The sequence below is a fragment of the Hyperolius riggenbachi genome, chromosome 5 (genome assembly GCF_040937935.1).
Source record: "Hyperolius riggenbachi isolate aHypRig1 chromosome 5, aHypRig1.pri, whole genome shotgun sequence".
Lineage (NCBI taxonomy): Eukaryota > Metazoa > Chordata > Amphibia > Anura > Hyperoliidae > Hyperolius > Hyperolius riggenbachi.
Window position 1 is genome coordinate 411918514 of NC_090650.1, and position 27950 is coordinate 411946463.

The following is a 27950-nucleotide window of genomic DNA, read 5'->3' on the forward strand; positions in this document are numbered from 1 at the left end:
CCCTGCCATTAACGGTGTAAGAATGCCTACAGTTTATATTTTCCTAGTCAAATTTGTTTTTGGCTCCGCCCACTTTTTGTAACCTGGACACACAGTCACTCAATGATAAAGTTTGTGAGCTTTCAGGTTCCTGGCATCAAAAATGTGTGAATGGAAGCAGTTTATCCACCAAGGAAATCTGATTGGCTGTTGGTGGCCCCTTTAGTGAATTTGGACCCCAGTTACCCAAAGACACACTGTAGGAAGTTTGAAGCCTCTGCCATTAACAGTGTAAGAATGGCAGCAGTTTAAATATTCCCCGTGAAAATCAATAGGTGAATTTTGATTGGCTTTTGTAGGCTCCACCCACTTTCTTGAATCTTAATCGCATTCACTCAGTGACCAACTGTGGCAAGTTTGAGAACCCTGCGATTAACAGTCTAAGAATGGTTGCAGTTTACATTTTCCCATTAAAAATGAACGGTTGAAATTTGATTGGCTGTTTTATGCTCCGCCCACTTTTCCTAGATTTGTAACCTTGGTCACCAAGTGACCAACTGTGCCAAGTGTGGGGACTCTGGCTTGATTACTGGCAGAATGGCAGCCTTTTACATTTTTTCCATTGACTTGAATGGGTGAAATCTGATTCGCTGTTTGTAGCTCCACCCACGTGTGCAGGGGGCCGCGAGACCCCCAGAACATATCATCCCAGGTAGTAAGGGATCTGTATACCAAGTTTCGTTCAAATCGGTCAAGCCGTTTTCGCGTGATCGCGACACACACACACACACACACACACACACACACACACACACACACACACACACACACACACACACACACACACACACACACACACACACACACACACACACACACACACACACACACACACACACACACACACACACACACACACACACACACACACACACACACACACACACACACACACACACACACACACACACACACACACACACACACACACACACACACACACACACACACACACACACACACACACACACACACACACACACACACACACACACACACACACACACACACTTTTATATATATATATAGAAGATTACCTAAAAAAGATTTAAACAATGAGGCTGGCCAGCTTCCCTGCTCGCTACACAGTTTTTTGGCACTTGGACAGAGCGACTGCCATTCACTAAGTGCTTTTGAAAATAAATCCCTGAGAATCCTCCCACGAAGAGATGGACTAGTCCAAAACATGTTGCTTCTGTCAGATTTCTACTACCTACTGTAAGTGAGAGCAACATAGGAAAAAAGTAATTTATAGCTCATTTTACTCTGGAAAAAGCATGCTTCTTATTTGTCTATGTTTGCACATATTTTAAATTTTAAAATTATGCGCCTTAGTGCCCCTTTAAGACTGTAACTGCACTTGCACAGAATGCTCCCAGCCATGGGCACACGATGGAGGAGGCGCATGACCTGGAACATGCATGTGCAGTACCCCGCAACCCAGCTGGATTGTGTGGACTTCCAAGGAGCACAACGGAATGGAGGGAGCTAATGGACTACAGGGGGCTGGAAGGAGTCCAAGGTAAGTAAAATTCCTCCATTTGTCTCAAGTTTATTTTACTCAATGACTAAGATAACTCCTTAGTGAGCCTCCCGGCACAACTCACTACATTAATGGGCAGCCCATGTGTGGCACTGTTCACCAGGCCCCAGAGTCACTCGGGCCCCATACAGCCATCCCCCTTGTGATACCCTGAAGGCGTAAGTTACTTCTTCAGTCATTATACACCAGTACTCGTCTGATTCAATTCTGTGGCATGCCTGAAGTAGAAACTTCAAAAGCTTGGTGGAAAACTACCTACAGTTAACTCTCCTGGCGGTTTATCAAAATCCGCCAGGGGGCAGCAAAGCCGTTTTTTTTTAAAAAAATGTTCATGTAGCGAGACAAGGTCTCGCTACATGATAGCCGCTGCTCAGCGGCATCCCCCCATCCCCTCCTGACGTGACGTCAAAGGGGACTCCGATCCACCCCACAGCGCTGCCTGGCACTGATTGGCCAGGCAGCGCACGGGGTCTGGGGGGGGCGGCGCGGCGGGTAGCGGTGGCGAACGGATTGCACACGCAGCTAGCAAAGTGCTAGCTACGTGTAGCAAAAAAAAAATTATGCAAATCGGCCCAGCGGGGCCTGAGCGGTGCCTTCCGGCGGCATAGCCCGAGCTCAGCTCGGGCTTACCGCCAGGAAGGTTAAGATGGCCACACACCATACAAGTATTTAAATATCGGTTCAATTCAAAAACAGCAATCCATTTTTCTGACTGATTGTAACAATTCAAAAATCTGACCAATGTACCACACACCTATGTTCACTTTTTCCCCAAGCATTCATGAATAAAATAATTGAAAGCTCAGAAAAAATTGATTGGCAGTAATTGACAATCCATCACACACACCATACAATTCTTGGTAAAGTTGGTCTGAAATTTCCAACATGTCCAATCTCCAAATATCGAAAAAGAATGACAGCGGCACACTACAGAATATCGATTGACTAAGTAAATCCAGTGTTTCGAGATTATTCATGTCTATATCAAGGAAAAAGTTCATACAGTTGGCATGATGTACTAACTTGCGGTAATATTGCTGTGCAGAGACAACGTATGGCAATATTACCGGTACTACTGCAGCAGTGTATCTCGAGTTACACCGTACCTCCCAACTTTTTGAGATGAGAAAGAGGGACACTTAAGCCACGCCCCTGCCACACCCCTGGTCACACATGCCATAAAGATTTCATAAGAAAAATATATTGTTTTATAATACAAACCACACCGGTCCTTTCTATCCTAGTTAATTTTCCTTCATATTAACATTTTAAAATTAGTAATATATCAATTTAAACGATGGGAATAAAGTTTAGAGTCAAACACATTTTTTCGTAGAGAAATATATATATATTTACATAGAAAAGGGACAGAGTCCTGAAAGAGGGACAAATGACATGAGGAGGAAAAAGGGACAGGGCTCCCAAAGAGGGACTGTTCCTCCAAAAGAGGGACAGTTGGGGGGCTATGGTTACACTATTAGCGCAACGCGCGGTACTCGAGTACCACGAACATTATTTACTGCGCAATAGTAATGTACGTTACTGTAACAATGCTTGACTACAGTAGTACCAGTAATATTGCCATGTGCTGTCTCTGCACAGCAAAATTACTGCTAGTTAGTGCATCAGGCCCACAGTCAGATACTGTAGGTGCCATCTCCCTCATGACTTGCACTATTTCAATGATTGCGCCACAGAACCCCACGTAAACATTTCATGTTTTGGGCCTGCTCTCATTTGATTTTTTCACTCCCTGTAGTTCTACAACAACACCATCTTGTGGCTCCCTGGCAAATTGCATCTTTGGCAGTCTTGACCCAAACTGATTTACAATATAACCACAGATGAATCTTTACAGCACTAAAAGAAAAAAGAAAAAGAGTTTCACTTACCTGGGGCTTTGACCAGCCCCCCTGCAGTCATCCTGTGCCCGCGACGCGTCAAACTGATCCTCTGGTCCCCACCGCGGCTTAGTTTCAGCTCTGTCGACTGATCAAGCGGTGGTCCACTTCGCCTGTGCTGACCCGGCCACGCGCATCCTCGTACACATTCACATCGGTGAGTGCGTCCAGCAAGAGAGAACCTCTTACTGTGCCTGTGCAGGACGTGCTTGCCGATGTGAATGCGTATGAGGACGTGCGCGTCGCAGTGGACCGCCGACTTACCAGTCAGCAGAAACAAAACTTAGCTGTGACGGGGGACAGGAGGATCAGCACAGGATGGCTGCAGGGGGCTGGCTGAAGCCCCAGGTAAGTGAAACGCTTTTTTCAGTTAAGTTTCACTTTAACTGGAGGATTAGGGCCTGTTTCCACTACACGCAGATTGGATGCAGAATTGATGCAGAAAAACTGACTCCAGTGAATGCCTATGGGAAAATCTGCATCAGAAAAATCGCGTTTAGTGGAAACAGGCCCATAGACTTTCATTGGAAACAGTTTTTCTGCATCCATTCTGCATCCAATCTGTGTGTATTGGAAATAGGCCCTAAGTGACACATTATAATTTTTACTTTTGATCAATAGGCAATGCAGGAATTTAATTAACAGGAGCGCAGTGCATCATGGCATGCATGTGCGGACCGATGGGAATCCCAGGGAACAACAGTGACATATTTCCTGCCCAGCAGGGAGTGCGTCACTGAGCAGGGGGCGGTGCTATGCATATGACACTGTGGGCACACTCCATACCTCCCAACTTTTTGAGAAAAGAAGAGACACTTAAGCCACGCCCCCTTCCACACCCATAATCACGCCCCTGGCACACCCCTAGTTACACGCATCATAAAGGTTTCATGAGAAAATTATGTTGTTTCATAATTCAAACCACATTGGTCTTTTCTTTCGTGGTTCATTTTCCTTCATAGTAGCATTTGAAAATAAGAAATAAATCAATTTAAAAGATGGTAATAAAGTGTACAGTCATTTTTCAGTGAAAACATACTGTAACATCCGCAGAATTGCACGCAGGGTGTCTCCGCAGCCGCCTTGCCTTTCTGCTCAGGGACTTCGCTCGTGCCTCTGGCGTCTTGTACGCTGAGGACGGGTTTGTCTATTGCACATAGGGTTGCCGTATCGCGCGGGCGAGCGTGGAGACAGGACCTTTATGCGGGGAGGAGGCGCGTCAGCTGACTGGCTGGTCGGCTGACATCAGAGGAGACTCACGGCGCTCCAGATTGGCTGATTGTTGTGGGCGTGGGGTCTCCTCTGCTTCAAAAGCCTTCAGGGTTCACTCGCAACTTGTCTGCTGTTGCGAATACTCACGTTTTAGCGCTCAGACCTTAGATAGTATCCGGTGTGCTTTGATCTGGGAGGAAACCAGGGATTTCACACAAGACTAGGATTATTGTATTACTGTATTTTGATATTCTGTGTATGACTCTGGCTACCCTCTGACTCTGCTCTTGCTTATCGTTTCTGTACTTCTGCCCATCTGACTCTGTTGCTGAACCCTGCCTGATATCTTACTACTCTCTTGCCTGCCGATTCTGTACTGTACCTGCCCGCCTGTTATTGATCCTAGCCTGTCTGACCTTTCTACTCACCAGTGAGCCCTTGTCACTGGTGAGGTGCTCTTCTAATAGTACCCACCAGCTCCTCTGGTGAGGTTGAGCCAAACTATTCAGTTACTGTGTACCAATAATGCCCACCAGCTCCTCTGGTGAGGTCTAGCTAAACTATTCTGTTACTGTTGCACCAAGCACTACATACTTTGTATTCTGCCAGCTATACTTGTATTATTGGTGATACTGCAGATCACCACATAATCAGGTATAGCGTCTGTATTATTGGTGATTCTGCAGATCACACATAATCAGACGTCTGTGTTGCTACACCAATCGTTACACATACATATATTTACACAGATCTGTACATCCTGAAAGAGGGACAAATGAAGAAGTAAAAGGGACATGGGATTGTGTTCCAAAAGAGGGACAGTTGAGAGCTATGGCACTATGCCGCAGGGTCATATGTTTGTCATGTTTTTGCGGGAGAAGCAACTCATCCACACCTCCAAAAATAAAAGCTCCAAAAATTAATAACTGGCCTTAACCTTCAAGATCTCATTACAAAGTAAGAAGAACAAGTTGAGTGAACCCTGTTCTGCGTTCACCGGAAGGAGCTGGCATAACTAGAAGAACATGTATGAATTGTGAGACCAGGCTTAGGGTAAGGTCATATGTAGGATTGGAAGAATGTCTTGTCATGTCTGGTCAGGTACTTGGAATGAGTGAAGTGTCAGATCTCTACAGAAGCGGAATAGCTGAGTTCATCCTCACCCTTGCCATTGCCAGAGGGCCTGACACAGTCTTGTGGTATAACAGACAGGTGGACCCGCAGGCTCGCAGGGTGAGAGCTGGGCCCAAACTACTCAGCGTAGCTCATCTCCATATAATCCTGCAGCTGGAAAGGACAGGGCTTCCACATATAAGCAATGAATTAGTTAGTGTACGGTTCTAGCACTGGTCAGGGGTTAATCCTATAATGTTCCCTAAGAGCTTGTGATGCTTACAAATGACTGTAAAGTTACGTATCATTCACGTGAAAAGAATACTCAGGACTATGGATTGGAATTGTAGTGATTAAAGTGGATCCTAGATGAAAAACTAACTATAACAAGTAACTTGTCTATATATGTTATCTAAAGTTTAGATAGTTTACACAGCAAATCTAGCTGCAAACAGCTTCAACAGTTTATGATTATTTATTCCTGTGATACAATGAGGGCAGCCATGTTCTGTTTGTCACATTGTCACAGGCTGAGGGCTGGAGATGCTATCAGCTTGCCTGTATGTAAATTCAGTCCCCTCTCCTCCTCCCCTCTGCCTCTGAAATCAATGGCTAGTAACCTCCTCCTCCTCCTCTTGCCCAGACTGAGCTCCCATAAGCCCTTGCTACAGTGCCAAGGCACAAAATGAGCTGTGGGCGAGGCTTGTTTAGTTTATAGGGAATTAGAGTATTAAAACAAAACAAAAGAAGTATTTGGCTTGAGGAATGCCCTATAAACAATATGAAAGGAACACAATTATGCAATGAGTAAAAGTTTATCTCGGATCCACTTTAAAGCACACCTGAAGTGAGAAGGATATGGAGGCTGCCATATTTATTTCCTTTTAAAGAGACACTGAAACGAAAAAAAATATGATATAATGAATTGGTTGTGTAGTATGGCTAATTACTAGCACATTAGTAGCAGAGAAAATACAGTATTCTCATATTTTTATTTTCAGTTATATAGTTTTTTTTTTATTTTTATTTTTTTATAACATTGCATCATTCTCTAGTATTTGCAGTTTACACACTACTCAGCATTCTAAATGATTTTACAGAGCAGGCAAGTGAACTATTGACCTGTCCTCTGCAGAAGAAAAAAACAATACAATGACTGACCATTGAGATAATAAGCTTCAGAAGACCGAGCTCTCTGATACAAGCTCAGTGGTTCTTTTGCATAGATAACAACTGGAGTTTCTTAATTCTTCCTGTACTGGAAACAATATTAGACTTATATTTCTGCTCCTAATGTTTTATTTCTTAGCTGTGCTAAACATACAAATCAGTATATCATAATTTTTTTCCACTTCAGTGTCTCTTTAAACAAATCCCCACCTCCATAAAGGACTTACAAGGCCATAATCACTAAAAAAGTAAAGTACCTGCATGATGTTTAAATGCACGGAGGACGCCATCCGCGCCGGGCCCCCTTAGTGAAATCGCCCCCCAAATCGCCCCCCGTGCCTCTCGCGACCCTACAGGCCAGGTCGGTCTCTCCTGCCACTCCTAATATGGCCGCCGCCCGCCGGAGCTGGCCGCAGCTGCGCAGTCCGCATTGCTGCGAGTGCGGCTGCGCAGCCCTAGGGCCAACCCCCCGAACCACGCACTGTAGCACCCTAGAGCTGCGTAGCCGCACTCGCGGCAATGCGGACTGCGCAGCTACGGCCAGCTCCGGTGGCCATACTAGGAGTGGCAGGAGAGCCCGCCCCGGCCTGTGGGGATTGCGAGCGGCACGGGGGGCGATTTCACTAAGGGGACCCGGCGGAACTGCACGGAGGGCGCCGATGGCGTCTTCCGTGCATTTAAACATCATGCAGGTACTTTACTTTTTTAGTGATTTTGGCCTCGTAAGTCCTTTAAGGATGAGCAAGTGAAATTTTCAAGTTTAGACTTGCAGTGAATTGGTCGAAATCTGGCGTAGCCAAATTTATCACAAAATCACCGGATTTTTCCAGACCAAATTTGGCATTTTACATTGAATGCAATGGCACAGACTTCTGAAGTTAATAGCTAAGCCCAGTGGCGTAGATACTGAGCTTTGCGCCCCAGTGCAAGTTTTACATTGGCGACGGGGCGGGATGACGTCACCGACGTCATGGACATTGTGACGTCTAAGGGAGTCCCGATCCACCCCTCAGTGCTGCCTGGCACTGATTGGCCAGGCAGCGCACGGGGTCGGGGGGGGAGGGCTGTACGGCAGGGCGATCAAGCGCGGGGCGGCGGCGATCAGAATGGACACGCAGCTAGCAAAGTGCTTGCTGCGTGTTGCAAAAAAAAAAAAGTGAGTGAATCGGCCCAGCAGGGCCTGAGAAATCCTCCTGTGCGGTGCGCGTGCATTCACGACCATTTTGACGCATTCCGCCTCGGACACGCTAAGCCGTGAATAGATTTTCAACCACGAAAATCTGCTTCGGCTTCGCGTGAATGCGGACAGAAATCCGCATTCACGCTCGTGAAACCCGGCGCTGAAGTCGTGGTTAGCGGAAATGCGTCAAACTATGCGGAAGTGACACATTGCAGGCCAATCAGAGGGCCCCAGCCAGGCCCTAGCAACCAATCACAGGAGGGGAGCTATGCCCTCCCCTCCTGAATATAAAGCGGCGGCCATGATGGAAAAGCTCTGTCCTTGCTAGACTGTGGTGCTGAGAGGATTATCTCCACTCCAGGCCATTGTTGTTTGAGCAAGTGCATTTATTGTGTTAAAAACAAAGCGTTTTTTTTTGCTAACACTGCTCTTATACTGTACACAGTTAGCTAGTCAGTGAGTGATTGCTGTAGTTAGTTGTAGTCAGTGTAGTGTAGTGGGAGTGTGGGAGTCTAGTGATTATTTAACTGTGTGTAGTGCAGGCAGGTTCAGTACCGCAGTGTAGTCAGTGTGGTGGGAGTGGGGATTATCTGTGTGTAGTGCAGGCATATCAAAACTTTATTAACGCAGACATAAAAAGAATAAAAATTCTCTGTTAGAGGTTCCTTGTAAATATATCCAATACAAAAATACAGTACAGACATCAGCTTAATCGTAGACTTAGTGCAAATTTTGAGAGAGGCAACGACACGCTCGTTTCGGGCACAAAGGGCCCTTCATCAGGCCAGGTTGCAGAAAGCACTGTCTACAAAAAAAAGCATATGAATAAATGTATATTAGTAACAATAAAATGTATAGGAAAAGTATAACCAGCACCTCACAGAGAAAAGGCCCCAAGGGTGAAAAATGATGACGCCATGATGACGCCATATGGTGGACTGATATTCACTAGTCCCTAAGGTTACGATTATATGCCCTTTTTTACTCCCTATGTTGCTGCGTTTGACATTTACACTTTCTTCTTTCCCACTGACGAGTGTGGAGGTCTGTCGATATGAGACCTGGTGCCCACATGGCGTCATCATTTTTCACCCTTGGGGCCTTTTCTCTGTGAGGTGCTGGTTATACTTTTCCTATACATTTTATTGTTACTAATATACATTTATTCATATGCTTTTTTTTGTAGACAGTGCTTTCTGCAACCTGGCCTGATGAAGGGCCCTTTGTGCCCGAAACGAGCGTGTCGTTGCCTCTCTCAAAATTTGCACTAAGTCTACGATTAAGCTGATGTCTGTACTGTATTTTTGTATTGGATATATTTACAAGGAACCTCTAACAGAGAATTTTTATTCTTTTTATGTCTGCGTTAATAAAGTTTTGATATTTTTGCATTGAAAAGCTCTAGCCCGAATTTTTACTGATTGGGTCCTTTCTACATATGTAACGTGTTAATAGGGGAAAGTGGATTACCCCATAAAAGGATCATAAGGTTTTTTCTTTTTCCCTTTGTGTAAAAAGACGCTACTCCCAACTATATATGAAACTTGTAGTGCAGGCAGGCAGGTTAGTGCAGCTGCAGTGTTCACTTGTATATTCCAGTGACAGTTATACACTTGTACTATTTGCAGGCAGCCAGTCACACCGCCGGCGCCGCCACTCTCTGCCAGCGCTGTTCATTCATTCTGTCAGTGACCTTGTGCCGTGCCCAGTGCCCACTGCTCGCTCGCTGGCATATAAGCATCTCATTACACACTTGTATATTATTTCAGTGACAGTTATACACTTCACTTGTACTATTTGCAGGCACCCAGTCACACCGCCGGCACCGCCACTCTCTGCCAGCGCTGTTCATTCATTCTGTCAGTGACCTTGTGCCGTGCCCAGTGCCCACTGCTCGCTCGCTGGCATATAAGCATCTCATTACACAGTGTGACATCCTTGTGTGCCCACTGCATCCTTCAGTGACCTAGTTGTATATCCAGTGCCCACTGCTGTGCCCACTGCATCCTTCAGTGACCTTGTACTGTGCCCCCTGCATCCTTTAGTGACCTAGTTGTATATCCAGTGCCCACTGCTGTGACCACTGCATCCTTCAGTGACCTTGTACTGTGCCCACTGCATCCTTCAGTGACCTAGTTGTATATCCAGTGCCCACTGCTGTGCCCACTGCATCCTTCAGTGACCTTGTACTGTGCCCACTGCATCCTTCAGTGACCTAGTTGTATATCCAGTGCCCATTGCTGTGCCCACTGCATCCTTCAGTGACCTTGTACTGTGCCCACTGCATCCTTCAGTGACCTAGTTGTATATCCAGTGCCCACTGCTGTGCCCACTGCATCCTTCAGTGACCTTGTACTGTGCCCACTGCATCCTTCAGTGACCTAGTTGTATATCCAGTGCCCACTGCTGTGCCCACTGCATCCTTCAGTGACCTTGTACTGTGCCCACTGCATCCTTCAGTGACCGCCCGCATTGTCCTCCTCCTCCTGACTCAATCGCTTCCACCAATGTACTCTGTCTGCGTTCACACTGCCCGGGTCACCGGGTGCATTTAATTTTTTGGCCAGCACTATGACGCTGTGCTGCTACTACTACCATCAGTATGTTGCCATGGTCCTTCTGTGCTGCTGAATTGACCGCCCGCATTGTCCTCCTCCTCCTGACTCACTCGCTTCCACCAATGTACTTTGTCTGTGTTCACACTGCCCGGGTCACCGGGTGCATTTAATTTTTTGGCCAGCACTATGACGCTGTGCTGCTACTACTACTACCAGTATGTTGCCGTGGTCCTTCTGTGCTGCTGAACTGACCGCCCGCATAGTCCTTCTCCTGACTCAGTCGCTACCACCACTGCACTCTGCGTTCACACTGCCTGTGTCCACTGACAACTCTGCTGCGATGTCATTGCTAATTGCTGCTGCTGCAAAAAAAAAAATAATTACAAAAACCTCTCTGGGGCCTTTTTGGCGTCAGCCACTCATCCTCCTCCAGCGGTACCTTCGCCGCCAAGTGCCATTGGAACTCGCCTTCACCTCTTTGATTGCCTAACGCGTATATCCCTTTTTAAAACCACGTATTACCAATTAATAGCCCCATTTACAGTGGTGATTTGTCTTTAAAAGCCAATAAAAAAAAAAAAAAAATTGGGGGAATTTTTTATGTTGAAGTTATGTTGCCCCTTATCACCTCGATAATCCATGCAATTTGGGGGATTGTAGCATGTATGGGGGCTTTGTTATTAACGTTAAAAGAAAATCTGCCTCCGGGCGGGAATCCACGCGTGATTACGCCATTCACGGCAGAAAATCTGCGTGGTTGCGTGGACGCGGACGAAAATCCGCATGCGGCGGGGCCGAATGCAGATTTTTTTTTACAACCACGCGGATTGCCGAATTCGTGGATGAGGCACATCCGAGCATCCCTGCTACCTACACTGGAGGGAGAGGGGGTCATCAGGCTATGTATACAGAAGGGGGGAGGCTCATCTGGTTTCTCATGCTGGAGGGAAGGGGGAAGGGGTCATCAAGCTACCTAAACTGTAAGGGGGGGGGGGGGGGAGGGGTTATCTGGCTAAGCTACATATACTCGAGGTTGAGGGGGTCATCTGGCTGCCTATACTAGAGGGAAAGGTCAACAGGCTATCTATACTGGAGGGAGGGAAAAGGTCATCTGGCTACTTATACTGAAGGGGGCGGTAAAGGGTACAAATCCGGCCCTGATCATCACAACATTTGCTAAGTATGTTAGGGAGAACAGTGGAAGTTATGATAGGAAAAATGTTTTTTAAACCTGTTACATCACAGATTGCTGCGGTATGGTTAATAATGTGTTTTTACATATTTTTATGAAACGGGCAGTGTGGGGTCCCCTTACCCAAGACTCTTTAACTAGTTGACCCCTTGACCCCTGAAGGGTTTTTCCCCTTAAAGTGACACTGAAGCGAAAAAAACCCTTATGATATAATTAATTGTATGTGTAGTACGGATAGTTAAAGGGGAACTGAAGAGAGAGGTATATGGAGGCTGCCATGTTTGTTTCCTTTTAAGCAATACCAGTTGCCTGGCAGCCCTGCTGGTCCTCTGCCTCTAATACTATTAGCCATAGACCCTGAACATGCATGCAGCAGATCAGGTGTTTCAGACTTTAAAGTCAGATCTGACAAGACTAGCTGCATGCTTGTTTCTGGTGTTATTCAGATACTACTGCAGAGAAATAGACCAGCAGGGCTTCCAGGCAACTGGTATTGATTAAAAAGGAAATAAATATGGCAGCCTCTGTATACCTCTTACTTCAGTTCCCCTTTAATAGAACATTAGTAGCAAAGAAAATAGTCTCATATTTTTATTTTCAGGTATATAGCTTTTTTTTTTTTTTTATAACATTGCATCATTCTGTAATAACTGCTTTTCACACTCTACACTCAACATTTTAAATGATGAAACAGAGCAGGCTAATGAACTTTTGAACTTTCCTCTGCAGTAAAACGTTAAACAAACAAGCAGTGAGACACAGTTGAGATAAGTGCTTCAGAAGAAAGCTTGGTCGCAGAGCTCAGAGAAGCTCTTTTGCATAGATAACAACTGAAATTTCTTAACTCTTCTTGTACTGGAAACAATATGAGACTCTATCTGTGCTAATAATGTTCTGTTTCTTAGATATACTACACATACAAATCATGATATCATAAGTTTATTTTCACTTATGATTTTCTTCAAGGATCAGAGCAATTTTCTCCTTTCAGCACTCCTCACTTTCATTCCCCAATAACTTTATCACTACTTAATCCAACAAAATGATCTATATCTTGTTATATCTTTTTTTTCGCCACCAATTAGGCTTTCTTTGGGTGGTACATTATGCTAAGAATTATTTTATTCAAACTACATTTTAATGGGAATAATAAGAAAAAAAGGAAACAAATATTATTTCTCAGTTTTTAGCCATTATAGTTTTAAAATAATACATGCTACTGTAATTTTATTATTTTATTTGCCTATTTGTCTTAGTTATTATACCATTTAAATTATGTCCCTATCACAATATATGGTGACAATATTTTATTTGGAAATAAAGGTGTATTTTTTCAGTTTTACGTCCCTCACTAATTACAAGCCCTTACTTGCAAAGATAACAGTAATATACCCTCATAGCATACATTTTAAAAAAGTTGAGTACCTAAGGTAACTATTTATGTATTTTTTTAAATGTCATTTTAATTTTAATGGGAGATATATGTAATTCTTATTTAAAAAATGTATGTAGGTGTAATTTTACTATTTTGCCACAAGATGTCCCCACACTTTTTCTTCCGGCGCATACTGTTATTAGGCGAACAGTAAGTAATGTGTGTATGTGTTACAATGATCGCAGGCATCTCATTGATGTCAGCGATCATTGACACGGGGACTTAGATCAATGAATGGGAACTGCGTTTTTATTCACTGATCTCTCAACTAACGACGAGAACGCACGCCCGAGTGAGCAGAGGCGGTAGAAAAATATCTACAAGGGACTCATCCCCACCTCTATGCATTTCATGGGGGGATAGGCCCTGGGGGGCTTTTGATAGAATCTAGTAGCCCCATAATACTAAGGTTCCCCCAGATGGTTGACCCCAATACTTAGATAAGCAGGTAAAGAGGTAATTTTGACCCCCTACCGATGTAGAAAAAATTAGCAAAAATTCAACTTCATTAGGGAGAAATAATGTGGACCTCTGTATAATTCCATCTTCTATCATCATTTTAATCTGTATAGTGATTTCTGATCTGTATAGTGATTTCTGTCTTCTCTCTTCTGTTATCTTCATTGTTGAGCCCCCCCCCCCCCCCCCCCCGGCCACCACTTGTCATCATAATACTGCCGACACGCCAGGATTCCCGCCACAATACATTGCTCCTCGCTGGCACCCGCTATACTACTGTACAGTATAGAGAACCTCACCAAAAAGCTCTATATTCTCTACTTTATACTAGAGTATATGTAGAGTATAGAGAGCCCCAGCAAATGGTTCTCCTAGTAGTTCTGTACAGAGAGGCATGAAGCATTTCTGAATAGCTTCCCATTGGACCCTCAATAGATCTATGGGAATTTGAATTTGGAAATTAATAATATACAATTTCATGTAAATTAACTTCATTGGTATGCATGAAAAATTGCATTCCAAAAAATAACTCGCACAAATAAAAAGAAAAATTGGAACCTAAAAATTGCAAAAATGCAGAATGCCAAAAATGAAGAAACGTGGCCAGACATCTCAGGGATAAGTGTGAAGGCTGCCTAATGGAGACATCCACTATTCTTATCACAGTATTTCCGCTCTGGTTTTATGTAGTGATGAAAAATTGCTCCCAAACTTCCAGCCACTAGAGGGTGTACTTTGTAGTGTGGCTAGACCATAGCACAATTACTGTGAGGGATAGCCCTTCATTCTTTATTTTGAAGCATGCCCCCTAGAGGCTGAAAATCCATGAACAAGTTTGGATTGGTCGGGCGGCGCCAGCATCTGCAGACCTGCACAGACAGTAGACACGGACTACTAGAGGAACACTGAGTCTTGCTAAAGGGTTTTATTGCAGACAGACAGTAGTGATATTGATGTCATGCCGTTCCAGACGCTATAAAACATCACAGTGTTTACATTAAAGGTATAACAAGGTGTTTTAGGAACATTTTTATTTGCAGGGCTCCCAGGAATGCGCATTATGGGGATCTGACGGTTGTAAACCTGCTTAAGAACATGTAATGGGAGCTGATTGGTTTCAAATAAGAATTTACAACTTGTATTCAACGCTCTGAATTTCAGCACATTCCGTGCTGTCCGCTAAATGACTACGCCAGTTATACTGTCAGCAGGGTGATAAATCATCACAAATGGCCAACTCTGCGATGATGAAAGGTGAACAGCAAGAAGTGCTCTGTTTATTTACGAGGGAGAGCTATAAAACGCCAGCCACCCTCAGTTTGGGCGATCCGGAGGCAGAGATGAATGATTTAATTACTACAGTATAATCTCGTTATAGTAAACTTCAAGGGACTAGGAAGAGTGGTTTACTATGTCAGAAGTTTACTATATCAGAAATTGTCCTAGAAATTCAGTGGCGTAGCTATGGAGCTATGGGCCCCAGTGCGGGTTTTACATTGGACCCCCCCAAGCACTCTATATGTAAAAATTGATACGGTGCAACAAAACCTGCCAAGGTCATCTACTGTACTATAGTTGCAAGAAGGGGATGGGGAACAGTTTGTTAATGATTACCACTATTCGAAGCATCTATAGAAGTGTTTACTATTACCACCACAGGACCAATAAACAGCTTATACTTTGGTTTAGGAAGGCCTCATGGGGCCCCTCTGGCCCAAGTGCCCCAATGCGGTGGCTACCTCTGCAACCCCTATTGCTACGCCACTGTAGAAATTGCCCAGCATGCCCTAGTACATTCTCTGCTGCAAAGGACCAACTTTGTCCTCCCAGTGGAGATCCAGTACAAGCACTTGCACATCTGGTGGACTACAAGGTTAAAATGAACCTCCGGACTAAAAATCTACTCAGCAGCACTGAAAAGGCTTGGTGTTTCTACAGTTTCACAGCATCAGAACTTTGTTTTTCTTACCAAAGCATCATTTTTAGCTGCATTTTTAGCTAAGCTCCACCCATCAAAGAAAAAAAGCCCAGGCTTTTTCTCCCTGATGCTGTGCAGAGCATGATGGGATTTCCTATGTTGTTATTCACGTTGCCTAGCAACTGGGAGAGGTGTTCAGGACGCAGGACAGTTGGAACTGTGTCTCATGCTCCCTGTCACCTCCTTTCAACCAAAAAGATGGCTGCCATCATGAAATCAAACATTTGCCTGTTCTTTTAAAACAGTGTAGGTAAGAGATTAAATTACCTATCTATTTTAATTAACATAACTAATGTAACTTAATGACAGTATGTTTGTTTAGGCTGGAGTTCCTCTTTAAGTTAGGGCTTAGGGCTGCATAGCCAGGCTGGATACATTTCTGGTACAGTATCCAGGGTTCCTTAAAAATTGCAGCCGTCACTGAATAGAGACATCCATTCGCTTCCTTTGAGTGGCTCCACCAGCCTGAAGAGCGCAGCCGACCATGGGTTTCCCACTGATAAATGACGTCTGCACTGCCCACTATTTACTATATTCAGAGTCAGCGTCACATAGGGGTCAAAAAACATGTTTACTATCTGGGTTTACAATACCAGGCGCTGCTCCCATAGACTTATAATGGAGATTGACCAGGACCTGGAGATGCAGTTTACTATACTCGAAGGTTTACTATAACAGAGTTTATTATAAAGAGATTATACTGCATACGCTATAGAAGGGGTTCCCAACCCCCGTTTCCCAGCATGGCACCGGGCCATGGGCCATTTTGAGCTGGTCTGCAAGTCTGGCCTCTCTCTCTAGTTTAATATCTGCAAAGCAGCACGCAGAGCATCACCAGGTGACCCATCCTCTCCTTACAGCTGTATGCTGTGCTGCCACGCCCTTCGTACAGCGCTTGATGCTGACACGCATTGGGAGCCATATGGGGTACGGCTTAGGGGGAGAACGTGGCTCAGTTAAAATGGGCTGGTGAGAGGTGGTGCAGCCCATTTCCATGCGCCTGCACCTTAACCCCGCCCCCAACTCTTTTATCCTTGACGCACCGCCATACAATGGTTACTGAGAGTTCTATGCACAGAGGTAGATACTGCTTGCTTGGCAGTTGTAAACAGTCATTATTTCCCATAATGTAACATGGTTCACAGACAGCCATGGCCCTGACATCACACTGTGGGAGGGGTTTCACCACATTATCAGATTAGTCATACAGAAGTCCCTGATGATCTATTAGAGAAAAGGTAAAGAATTCTTGTGGGAAAGGGGATATCATCTACTGATTGGAATGGGTTTAAAGTTCCTTTTTAAATACTGATGAGTAAGTGGGTTCACTTGACAAACCACTCTACAAGTGAACTGGCTGCCTTTGTTGCCTGCTAGAGATGTCAGCGAATGGTTCGGGAACTGTTCGCTGGCGAACCCCCTCACCCTGTACTGCTTCCGGGTCGCTATGACCTGGAGTAGTACGGCTGCGCTGGGCCGGCGGTGGGCGTCCTTGATCACGCGCCTGTTGTCGGGCACATTCTGTGCATGTGCGTGATGTCACGCTCATGCGCATAGAGTGTACGGCAACAGGCGCGCAATCAAAGACGCGTTCCATAGTGGGACATGTACAGCAACAGATAAAGCAGACATGCTGGAAACATGGAAGTGGATGAAGCTGCCTCAAAATGGTCCAGGAGATCAGAGTGGATACCAGTTACAAAGGAACCACTGTACCAGACATAATGATTGCTATGGGGGACTGGGACATCGGGGGGACATCCTCCAGGGCCTCTTGCAGGGGTCATGTATCAAATGCTCTCCTCCCTTGAAGTTCTATGCCTCGCCTATATACCTGAGCACAAATCCTGCCCTAGCTACATCTCAGAGATTGTTCACAGGTATACACCAGGTTGTCCCCTCCGGTCCACCAACAACCTTCCCTTAACTGCCCCACGCATTTCCCACTCCCATGCACACCTGCAGGATTTCTCAAGAACCACCCCACCCCCTGGAACTCCCTTCTACCACCCAGCAGACTCCCCCCATCCACCTTTAACACATTTAAACAAGCCCTCAAAACCCACCTCTTTAAGATGGCCTACCCAACCCACTACCACTCTCTACTGAATACTTATTCTGCAGCCCTGCCTAGTGTGTCCATCTCTCCTCCCCTTAGATTGTAAGCCTTTGGCAGGGTCCTCCCTTCCCTAGTGTAATTTACATGATTGTGTGCTTTTTTCCTATGACCGCCTTGTACTTGTATTATTGGGCCTACGTAACCAGCCCAAAATCACATGATCATGTATTTTGAACCCTGTTTGCCTTGTATAACTTTGTCCTACAATGTATAACCTTGTTATGTTACGTCTGTCATCCTTTGTATCATTGTATATATTTATTTTTCATCACTACCTAACATGTTGGCACTTTATACATCCAATTAATAATAATGATCTAGAGTAAATTGGGCCCATCTATTGGACAAATTACAGTAGGCAGGAGAGTATTTACTTTCTATTTCCCTCCCAATACGAGCCATAGCCATTAGGAAAAGTTCTTAAAGTTGTAAAAGTCTGTGACCAGGGTTATACAGTATCAAAATAGCTTTTTTGTGGCTGTGCGATTTCATTTGCCCTGACACTTGCAGTGGGACCTTAGTTTGGCTTCCAGGTTTTCTTGTTGTTAGGAAATGTGAATAAGGGGCAATGGAATTCTCACATTTGATTCAGCTATTCCATAGAAATTCCCTTTGGAAAAGATAGTCACATGATCTAGAAGTCTGTGTACAAAAGTATAGAGCTGTCAGCAGAGTGGGAGTTTTCTTTCGTTGAACATAAACATTATTAGACCCTCACCCTTAGACCCTAACCCATCATCAGACATCATTCCTCCTATGAGCGGGGTCAGTTCTGTGTTCACAGGAAGAGACTGGCTGGTGCCCCTCCCAACTCTACCCTGATTACCTCTTGGGTGATGATGAGCAACCAAACTACATCTGACATTTGCACAGGAAGTCAACATTGCAAACCCAGTGGGGAAGATAGTAAATGTAATGCAAAAAAAGGGTTGTGTGCCATGCATTTAAAATTATGACTCATGCAATAAAACAAACACCTTGAGGCATGTTTTCTTGATTCTGTATATGTACCAGTTGCAGGGCTTATTTTGTTGTGTTTGAGCTACAAATAAATCATTTTTACACTACCTGGTCAGGAACTCAGATTCTGGCCACTTACTCCACCACAGTATAGAACAGGGGTGTAGCAATAGCCATAGCAGCCATAGCAGCTGCTATGGGCCCTGGAGCATAGGGGACCCAGGTGGTACTTAACCACTTTCGCCATTTGGACGTTGCTGTTACATCCAAAAGGCTGCTACTGCTCTGCTGTGCACTCATGAGCTGAGACAAGATGGCAGGCAGCAGATCAGAGAACACAACCACTTTGTCCCACAAGCCTGCAGGACAGCAGAGCTTAGACTAGCAGTAGTTGAATAATATGAACTATTGGTTATGGAAGTCTAAAGTGGAAATGCTGCTATCTAGAGATGATCTGTGGGATGTAATTATCACAGAAAGACCAGATGAAAACGACGGAAATGGGATAAGAGAAACAGAAAACCCAGGGCAATCATATATACAGCTTATTCACATAAGGAATCAGGACACAGCTAGAGAGGCATCAGAATCATTTATTTTTCCAAGTACAAAGGGGAGGGAGGGTGGTTGTGTCCAGAATTGGTTTGGCTCATACAGGTTCTGGAAGGAAGGGGGGGGGGGGGGGGAAGGTGTTGATGGTGGTGGTGGTGGTGGGGGGGGGGGTGTCTGAAAGACAAGAGCCGAGGCTGCCATACTACAGAGCCACCAGTCGCACTCGTCAATCATCTGTTATCCCTAAGCAGACATCGGGTGGGAGGTAAAGGGAGGCGAAGGTTCAGATGTGATGGCTCATTTCTTCATGAAAGAAGCCGGCGGGGATGGCTGACGCTGCTGAGTAGGGATGGTCGGAATTCCAATTTCCGATTCCGCGGTAAATCCGCATTCCGCCATTGCCAAATTACTGATTCCGCCTTCCGCTACCAATCTCAGCATTCCAATGCGGAATTTCCGCCGGAAATCACGGAAATTCTGCCCGACTTTAACATCGATTTTCTCAAAAACTATAAGGCCTTTTTGAAAACTTTTTTTGCATCTTGTTCAGAAGATTCTGTTTAATAAACCCTGAAAAGTTGGTGTTTCTAGGACTTACGGGGGCTTTGCTATTAACCGCTAAAGTCGGCGGATTTTTACTGTAATGTAAATGCAGAAAATTGGCAGATGCAGATATTCTGCATTTTACATTACAGTAACAATCCGCCGACTTTAGCGGTTAATAGAAAAGCCCCCTTAAGTCCTAGAAACACCAGGGTTTATTAAACTGAATCTTGTGAACAAGATGCAAAAAAAAGTTTTCAAAAAGACCTTATAGTTTTTGAGAAAATCGATGTTAAAGTCGGGTGGAATTTCCGCGATTTCCGGCGGAAATTTCCGCGATTTCCGGAGGAAATCCGCCTACCGCACTAGAATTACCGATTTCCGCATTCCAATGCGGAAATGCAATTTACGATCGGAATTTCGGAAATTGCATTTCCGCGGAATCCGAATGAGCATCCTTACTGCTGAGGTTGCTGACATCTGGTTTGTCGGGCAGTGGCGGCCAAGGTGTTCCAGTTCTAGAGGTGCAGTAGTGTTCATTTCAGTGGTGGGTCCCGACACCTGGGCAGCATTCGGCAGGGCTAGTCAAGAGAAACGCAGTAAGCTCCAAAACAGGGCAGTGGATGGTATTCTTGTCAGTTATACAGAGAACTCAAAGGGATACAGAATCCTGGATCCAAAGACTGAGAAGGTGACGATCAGTTAGGCCTAATGCACACCAAAAACCGCTAGCAGATCCGCAAAACCCTTACGGTTTTTGAAGCGTTTTTTTTCATTATGAAGCGTTTTGTTAGCGTTTTGCGGTTTTGTGTAGCGTTTTTTACTTAAAGTGAAGCGTTTTTCATAGCGTTTTTGTGTAGCAGATTACAGATATTGTTACAGTAAAGCTGTTACTGAACAGCTACTGTAACAAAAACGCCTGGAAAACCGCTCTGATCTGGCGTTTTATCATGCGTTTTTCCTATACTTAACACTGGAGGCAGAATCACCTCCGAAATCCAAAAATGCTGCAGCCCGGGAGTTTGCTGCAAAACGCCTCCCGCTCTGGTGTGCACCAGCCCATTGAAATACATTACAGAGGGGGTTTTGCATTAGTCTGTTGCAGAGTGTACTCCAATGAAACTAATTTGAGTTTGGGGGACAGTTTTACTTACAGCTACGAGGGACTGCCATGGGGTCGAATGTGGCCCCCTCCTATGCAAATTTATACATGGGCCTCTATGAGGAGGCCTTTGTTTATAATAATTCTTTGTTCCACCAGCATTCATTATGCTGGTGGCGTTTTATTGATGACATTTTCTGCATTTGGAGGGGGCCCCGTTTGACCTTTTTGGACTTTATGGCTCAGATACATGACTCATGTCCCTTTATACGGTTGACGTCCCACTGTGACTCATTGACTATTTCATTTTTAGACACATTGGTGGTTAGAGAAGGCGAGCGACTTTCTACCGACCTCTATACCAAGGACACTGACCGCAATTCACTCCTCCATTATAGAAGTTTCCACCCGACTGGGACTAAGAATAGTATCCCACTTAGTCAGTTAAGCAGGGTAGACAGGATAGTCTGTGACGAGTCTAGATGTTGTCTTCGGAGGGAACAAATGACATTGAAGTTTCGTAGGAGGGGCTATCCCCCTTCTACGTTTGAGCCTTGTACTGGTGAGAAATGGAGATTGGCCCACGCATTCCATTCGTGCCGACCTTCAGTGCCTGCAGCGACGCTGTGTCGCGAGTTATCCGCAGGCACTGGAGAATCCTCACTGATGGATTTCCATTTGTTCCGGAGTTTCGTTACCCTCCGATCATGTCATTTAAAAGAGCACCGACCATTCGAGACAAGTTGACTCAAAAACATATGCAGGCCAGCAACAAAGGTGCAGGCATGTTTCCATGCTTGGGATGTCATATGTGGGGAATGGTGCTGAAAGGCAACAGGTTCACACATCCTTCCCAAGGCACTACTTGTTTTCTTAATCGACGTTACACGTGTGATTCTAGTTTTGTGGTCTACTTACTCGAGTGCCCTTGTGGCCTTGGGTATGTGGGGATGACCACCCAGCGGTTGAAAGACCGCATTTCGTCTCACAAATCGGCGATTCGCAATAAAGTGCGGGGTCAATCTGTCTCTGAACACTTTACCTCAATGGGACATACTGTGTCACAACTGAGGGTGACAGTTATTGATTCTGCCCCTGTTAATTGGCGGGGAGGTAATAGAGAAACTGCGCTATTGAAAAAATAGGCAGGCTGGATCAGAAAGCTTGATACATTAGAACCTAAGGGAATGAACCGGGAGTATGATTTGGGTTTCTGTGTCCATATTCGTTAGCTTAATGTCAATTGGGGAGATATTTCTTATTACCTGACCCTTTCCCTATCATATTAGATACATTTTGTAATTGTAATTTTTGTATGATTAATTGCTCTTTTATATGTGTTTTTAGGTTCCCCTGGGTGGTGTGCATGGCCGTCCTGATGGTGGGTGAGGCATTGAACCATTTGCCTGTTATATTTTTTGTAATTTATTTTTGCAATTTATTTTTCATTTTTATTTTTATTTAATTCTTTGTAATTTTTATTTCACATTTTTGCATGTTCTCCCTGTCCGGAGTCGGGTGATTAGCGTCCCATGTGTAGCTTGTATGGTGGGCACATCTCGGGTCCGCAGTAGTGGACTAGCGGCTGGAGATTGTTCCTGCATAGTTTGGCATTATTTGGGCGCTTCCCCTCCTCCTGACTGGGAGGTCGTGCTGTAATGCACTGTTGAGCCCGATTGTGTACACGCAGGCTGGTTGCCTGGTGACCGCCGGACTCAGCGAGTGACGTGGACGTCACTTCCAGCTTTTCCGGAGGTTCGGGCATTTGATGGAACGCAGTGTTGCGCTCCATAGACGCGTCTAGGATCTGCCTCCTGCGTGTCGCCACTGATTGGTGAGTGCGGCGCACGGGGAGGGGAGATGGTGACGTAGTCAGATGAGGATGCCGGCGTCCATTGTACACGCACCTTTTGCCGCTTGCTGCACATGTAAGATTTTCAGGTGACAGGTAAATGGAGTAAATGCCTCCCTTTTGATTTACATATTACACTACTTGTTCCCCATCAGGTCCGCCTTTCTACACCCCGCCCAGCAGGACACCGATTGGTGTTTTAGTGGGGGAGGGATATTTAAGGACACATTCTGTGGTGTTGTGTTTAGGTTGTTGCAATTTGAGAAAGGGCTATGCCCGAAACAGCATCTGTCATTGCTGAAGCCATGTTTGTCCAATCTCCTGGGATGACATATCTCATCTTCCAGAAAGGGAAACCAACAAGTGGAAGTGGATAAAGGCAGGTGAAGAAGAAGGCAGTGGGCTCGATTCACAAAGGCGTGCTTCCTGCTGACCTCTAGCTTAGTGCGTAAGCGTGTCGCTTACATCTCCCTGCTGGAGTGCGCGTGTACTCCCGAGGACATATTGCACCTGCGCCGACCAAGATTTTGCAAGGGCAAGCCCTACATCTAAACGGAGACACGCCAGGCCACGGGAGGCCTGGTAAGTCTATGCGCACCTCACCCCACACACGCCGTCAATTACAGAATTAATTTAGTACTAAGGTATCCATTAATCAAAATGATTGGCAGTCCAATTACATTTTAGAGAGTGTGACCTTTATGCTGGACAGGCAGCGAACCTGGTAAGTTGAGTGAGTGGCCAAATACTCTTTTCATGTTTGATATCATGTGTGAATATGGCTGAAAAAAGAGACCAGTGACCCTATGCAATTACCAAACTCGGCAGTGATAATCGCTGGCAAGTCCTTAAATTAGAAGTCGGGAACATCGCCTAATGCAATTACATTTGACACCCTTCATGGCGGTAGAGAACTCGCTTGGACAATATAATCACCCAGCGAGTTCCTTGCCTCCTATGCAATTGCATTTTTCGCCCCCAGGGAAGTGATGCTTCCTGTCTGTCTGCAACCAGCATACTTGCCTTAGTGGCTCTTCTGCCTTCTCTTCTGCTTCTCTAACACACAATGGCCTCAATTCACTAAGCTTATCTCCTGTCTTTAATAACTCTTCTAGAGTTGTTACCATGGTGATAAGGCATGTAGTTTTTCAGGAAACATTTTACCTCAGGCAAACCTAAAATGAACTCTTCTGTCTTTAAGTTAACTCTTTAATCCTTAAAATAACTCCAGAGTTAAAGACAGGCTGTTCATTAACTGCATGTGAAAATAACTACAGAGGAGGTAACTTAACTACAGAGGAGGTAAATTAACTACAGAGGAGGTAAATTAACTACAGAAGAGGTAACGTAAGGAATGAAGAGATAAGATAACTCTCTTACTGTGTGGAGGTAAGTTTTCTCTAGCTTTATTATCTCCAGCATGATCTTAGTGAATTGAGGCCAATGGCCTCAATTCACTAAGCTTATCTCTTGTCTTTAATAACTCTTCTAGAGTTGTTACCATGTTGATAAGGCATGTAGTATTCAGGAAACATTTTACCTCAGGCAAACCTAAAGTTAACTCTTCTGTCTTTAAGTTAACTCTTTAATCCTTAAAATAACTCCAGAGTTAAAGACAGGCTGTTCATTAACTGCGTGTGAAAATAACTACAGAGGAGGTAACTTAACTACAGAGGAGGTAAATTAACAACAGAGGAGGTAAATTAACTACAGAAGAGGTAACGTAAGGAATGAAGAGATAAAATAACTCTCTTACTGTGTGGAGGTAAGTTTTCTCTTGCCTTATTATCTCCAGTATGATCTTAGTGAATTGAGGCCATAATAGATGCTATCGTACTGTTTTGCTTCTAGTATGTGGAACTGTAGCCGCTAATGTATTGTAAATGCTGTCAGTATGTGTAATTGTTGCCGTATATATGTAAAATGTACAACTGTCATTACGTACTTGCCCTAGCCATGTGTACCACAAGCAATTCCAAGTACGGCACCACCGTACTTGGCGAATAAATCCATCTTGTATCTTGTCGAACATAGGTGTAAACTTTTGACCTGTTCTGAGCAGGTGAAAAGTCCTATCGCTTGTGTCCGCAGGCTGCTTTTGGCATCTGGGAGCCTCCTTTACTAAGGAGACCCCAGATGCCAGGGATTTAAATAGGTAAAAGAATCATTCTGACGCCTTACCTATTTAAAAAAACCATACCTCCGTCAGTTCCATCTCCCCGCATGTCCCCGCCGCTCCTTCTTCTGCTGGCTCTGTGAATATCGTATTCATGAAGCCTATTTTTGAGCCTCACACGGGGCTCCCCATTGGTCCTCAGTTTAAACCAATGAAAATCCTTCTTGAGGTGGCCCAATGAAAATCATCCTCATTCTCATTGGACCAATCAGAATTAGGATGTTTCTGATTGAGCCACCTAGTGGACGAATAGGGAGCACCAGAGTGGCATTCAAAGATGCTTCTGCTAGGGCCCCCAGTAAGAAGAAGACGGCGACTGCATCATCGGTGAAGGTCCCGGTGGGTAACTCGGGCAGCGACGAGTGCCGCCTAAGTGTTGCGGCAAATGACGGATTTGCAGCCATTTCGCAGGGGAGCGAGGTAGCAGTGCTGAGGTGCTGATAGCAAAAATGCCTCGATCCCCATCGCATGAGACACAAGGACATCGTTCATGCGAATACCCATAGCTACCAACTGCCCCTTTTTTGGAGGGACAGTCCCTATTTGGGAACCAAATCACTTTGTCCCTCCTTCTTCAATATTTGTCCCTCTTTCAGCACTCATGTACAGATCTGTGTTTGTTAATATATGTACATTTCTATTGAAAAATGTGTTAAACTGACTCTAAACCTCATTTCCATCAATTAAATGGATATATTTCTTATTTTAAGATGTTAAAATGAAAAAAAAAAAAAAATTATAGAAAGGACCAGAGTGGTTTGAATGCTAAATCGACATTTTTTAATTCGGAATTATTTGTAATATACAGGGCCAGGGAGGTGGCATGGATGTGTCTTCAAGTCAATCTTCAAGCAGCTGTGGGCCCCGATGCAAGTCTTAGAATGGGGCCCCCCCCCAAGCACTCTATACATAGCAATTGATACAGCGCACCAAAACCTGCCCACGGCAACTACAGTGTAAGAGGTGCAAGAAGGGAATGGGGAGCAGTGTGTAAGGGCCGTTTCCACTAGGGCGGTTTCGCCGCGATTCTGCAGAGTTTCCCCACACATCATTTGCACGGGGAAACTCTGCCAAAGGGGATGACGGCGCCGCGGCGGAATCGCTTGCGGGAGCGATTCGCCCGGAACCCCCCGCAGATTTCGCCACGGAGGCTGCGAATCCCATAGCCGTGCATGGCACGGCTCATGGGATTCGCCTGCGATCCCGCCCACCGGCTCAGTGCGGTGTGCGTCTGCGAGACGCACGCCGCACTAGTGGAGACGAGCCCTAATGATTACCACTATCCAAAGTATCTATAGAAGTGATTATTATGAGCACAGGACCAATAGAGAGCTAATACTGTAGTTGAGGTAGGGCCCCGGGTCCAAGGGCCCCGATGCGGTGGCTACCTCCGCAACCCCTATTGCTACACCCCTGCTTCAAGTGTCCCTTTTTCTTGTCTCAAAAAGTTGGGAGGTATACAGTAAATACCTAGTATTTTACGCAAAAAAACATCATAAAACTGGCAATTGAATTTGTCTGTAAATCGTGAACGATGCGAGGTAATTGCTTAGGGCCTCAGATCTCTGAAAATATGCATCATTATTTTTCTATTTAGTCAGTAAAATGTATCATCTTTACCATTGCTTCTTATTTTACCCATGTAACCTCCTGCATGTAAGAGTACAATGCTGTTTCCTGTGTACTATTCTCTTTGTGCTCAAAATAAAAATTGATTTGTTAAGAAAAAAAAAATTATCATTTTTTTTTTTTTTTTTGTTTACTTTCTTATACCAATTTGTCCGACAAAGAATTACAGATTACCCAGCAAGCTTATGGTGAACCAGAATTGCAAGGAAATATTCATCTTCAGCGTTGAAAGAAACTGGCTTTTCTATTCCACAGAATGCCCACTAGAGGGCGCACTTGACTTACATTTGAAGACTATGCGAGGATTTCCAGCTCAGCTCGCTGTGCTGCCGTCTTGTGTGAGGCGACGCATGCTGGCAGCGCTTCCCGCCTTGTGTGTGACACATGACACGTTTATGTGGCGACAGTCACCTCTCTCCCCACAGGTAATGTCGTGTTTTCTGTAAGCTGTATTCTTAAATACAGGTAATTCAAGTCTGGAATTGTGACGACTTTGAAAAATGTTTTCAGTATTTTTAATTCTAGCAGTTATATTTTAATGAACTTACTGTCCTTTAATGTGACATTATTTTGTCTTGTGAAGTCCAGAAAGTGAACATAAACAAAACACTTAGGCCCAGAGGCGGACATAGGCCTGTGCAGGGGCCCCATGTCCTCTAGGGCCCATGCCATTGCACCAGTTAGGGCCTGATTATCCTCTAGGATTTTCTCCATGCATTTCTCTTTGAAACTCAAGAGAAACAGTGTTAATAACTTGTGCCCCAGTCATACAAGTTTAAAATGTGTGCTACATTAATACAGTATAAAAAAACAGCGCTGGCACACACAAAAATTTAATAATTCAGGGCTCAATGCACTGGGGGTGCGCCTTCTAAAAACTCAAAAATATGCAGGTATAAAATTCTCACAGACCGCGCTACACCTTTAAATTGGATCCTGCAGCAATAATGATCAATGTCCTTTATAAACAACACATGAAATGCAGTTCATATTCAATTCATTTCACAGTCTTCATGCTTCAAAGTGGAAAACTACATCTGTGTTAGTGATGGGAATTCCGGCTCTTCTCGGAGAATCGGCTCTTCTGAATCGGCTCCCATTAAAGAGCCGGCTCTTACGGCTCTCAATCGGCTCTTCATTAAATATCACTAGACGCCACTCAGAATGGGAGTAAAAGCCCCGCCCCCGTCTCCATGACAACTCCAGACTGCTTCTCTGGCTCCGGCAATCCCTCCTG

At 44.8% G+C, this 27950-nt stretch overlaps 1 protein-coding gene across 4 annotated transcripts in view; it reads left to right on the plus strand.

Annotated features, from left to right (window-relative positions):
• The window catches only part of COL14A1 (collagen type XIV alpha 1 chain), a 430812-nt gene that overhangs the window by 92708 nt on the left and 310154 nt on the right, over positions 1–27950 (plus strand). For 3 of the 4 annotated variants that reach the window (XM_068237960.1, XM_068237964.1, XM_068237962.1), the window contains exons 3-4: positions 22404–22437; positions 26875–27138. In XM_068237960.1, coding sequence (XP_068094061.1) covers positions 27098–27138 — 41 coding nt within the window. In that variant the 5' untranslated portion in view covers positions 22404–22437; positions 26875–27097. The remainder of the gene's footprint in view (positions 1–22403; positions 22438–26874; positions 27139–27950) is intronic. The other variant, XM_068237961.1, reaches the window with a different exon arrangement.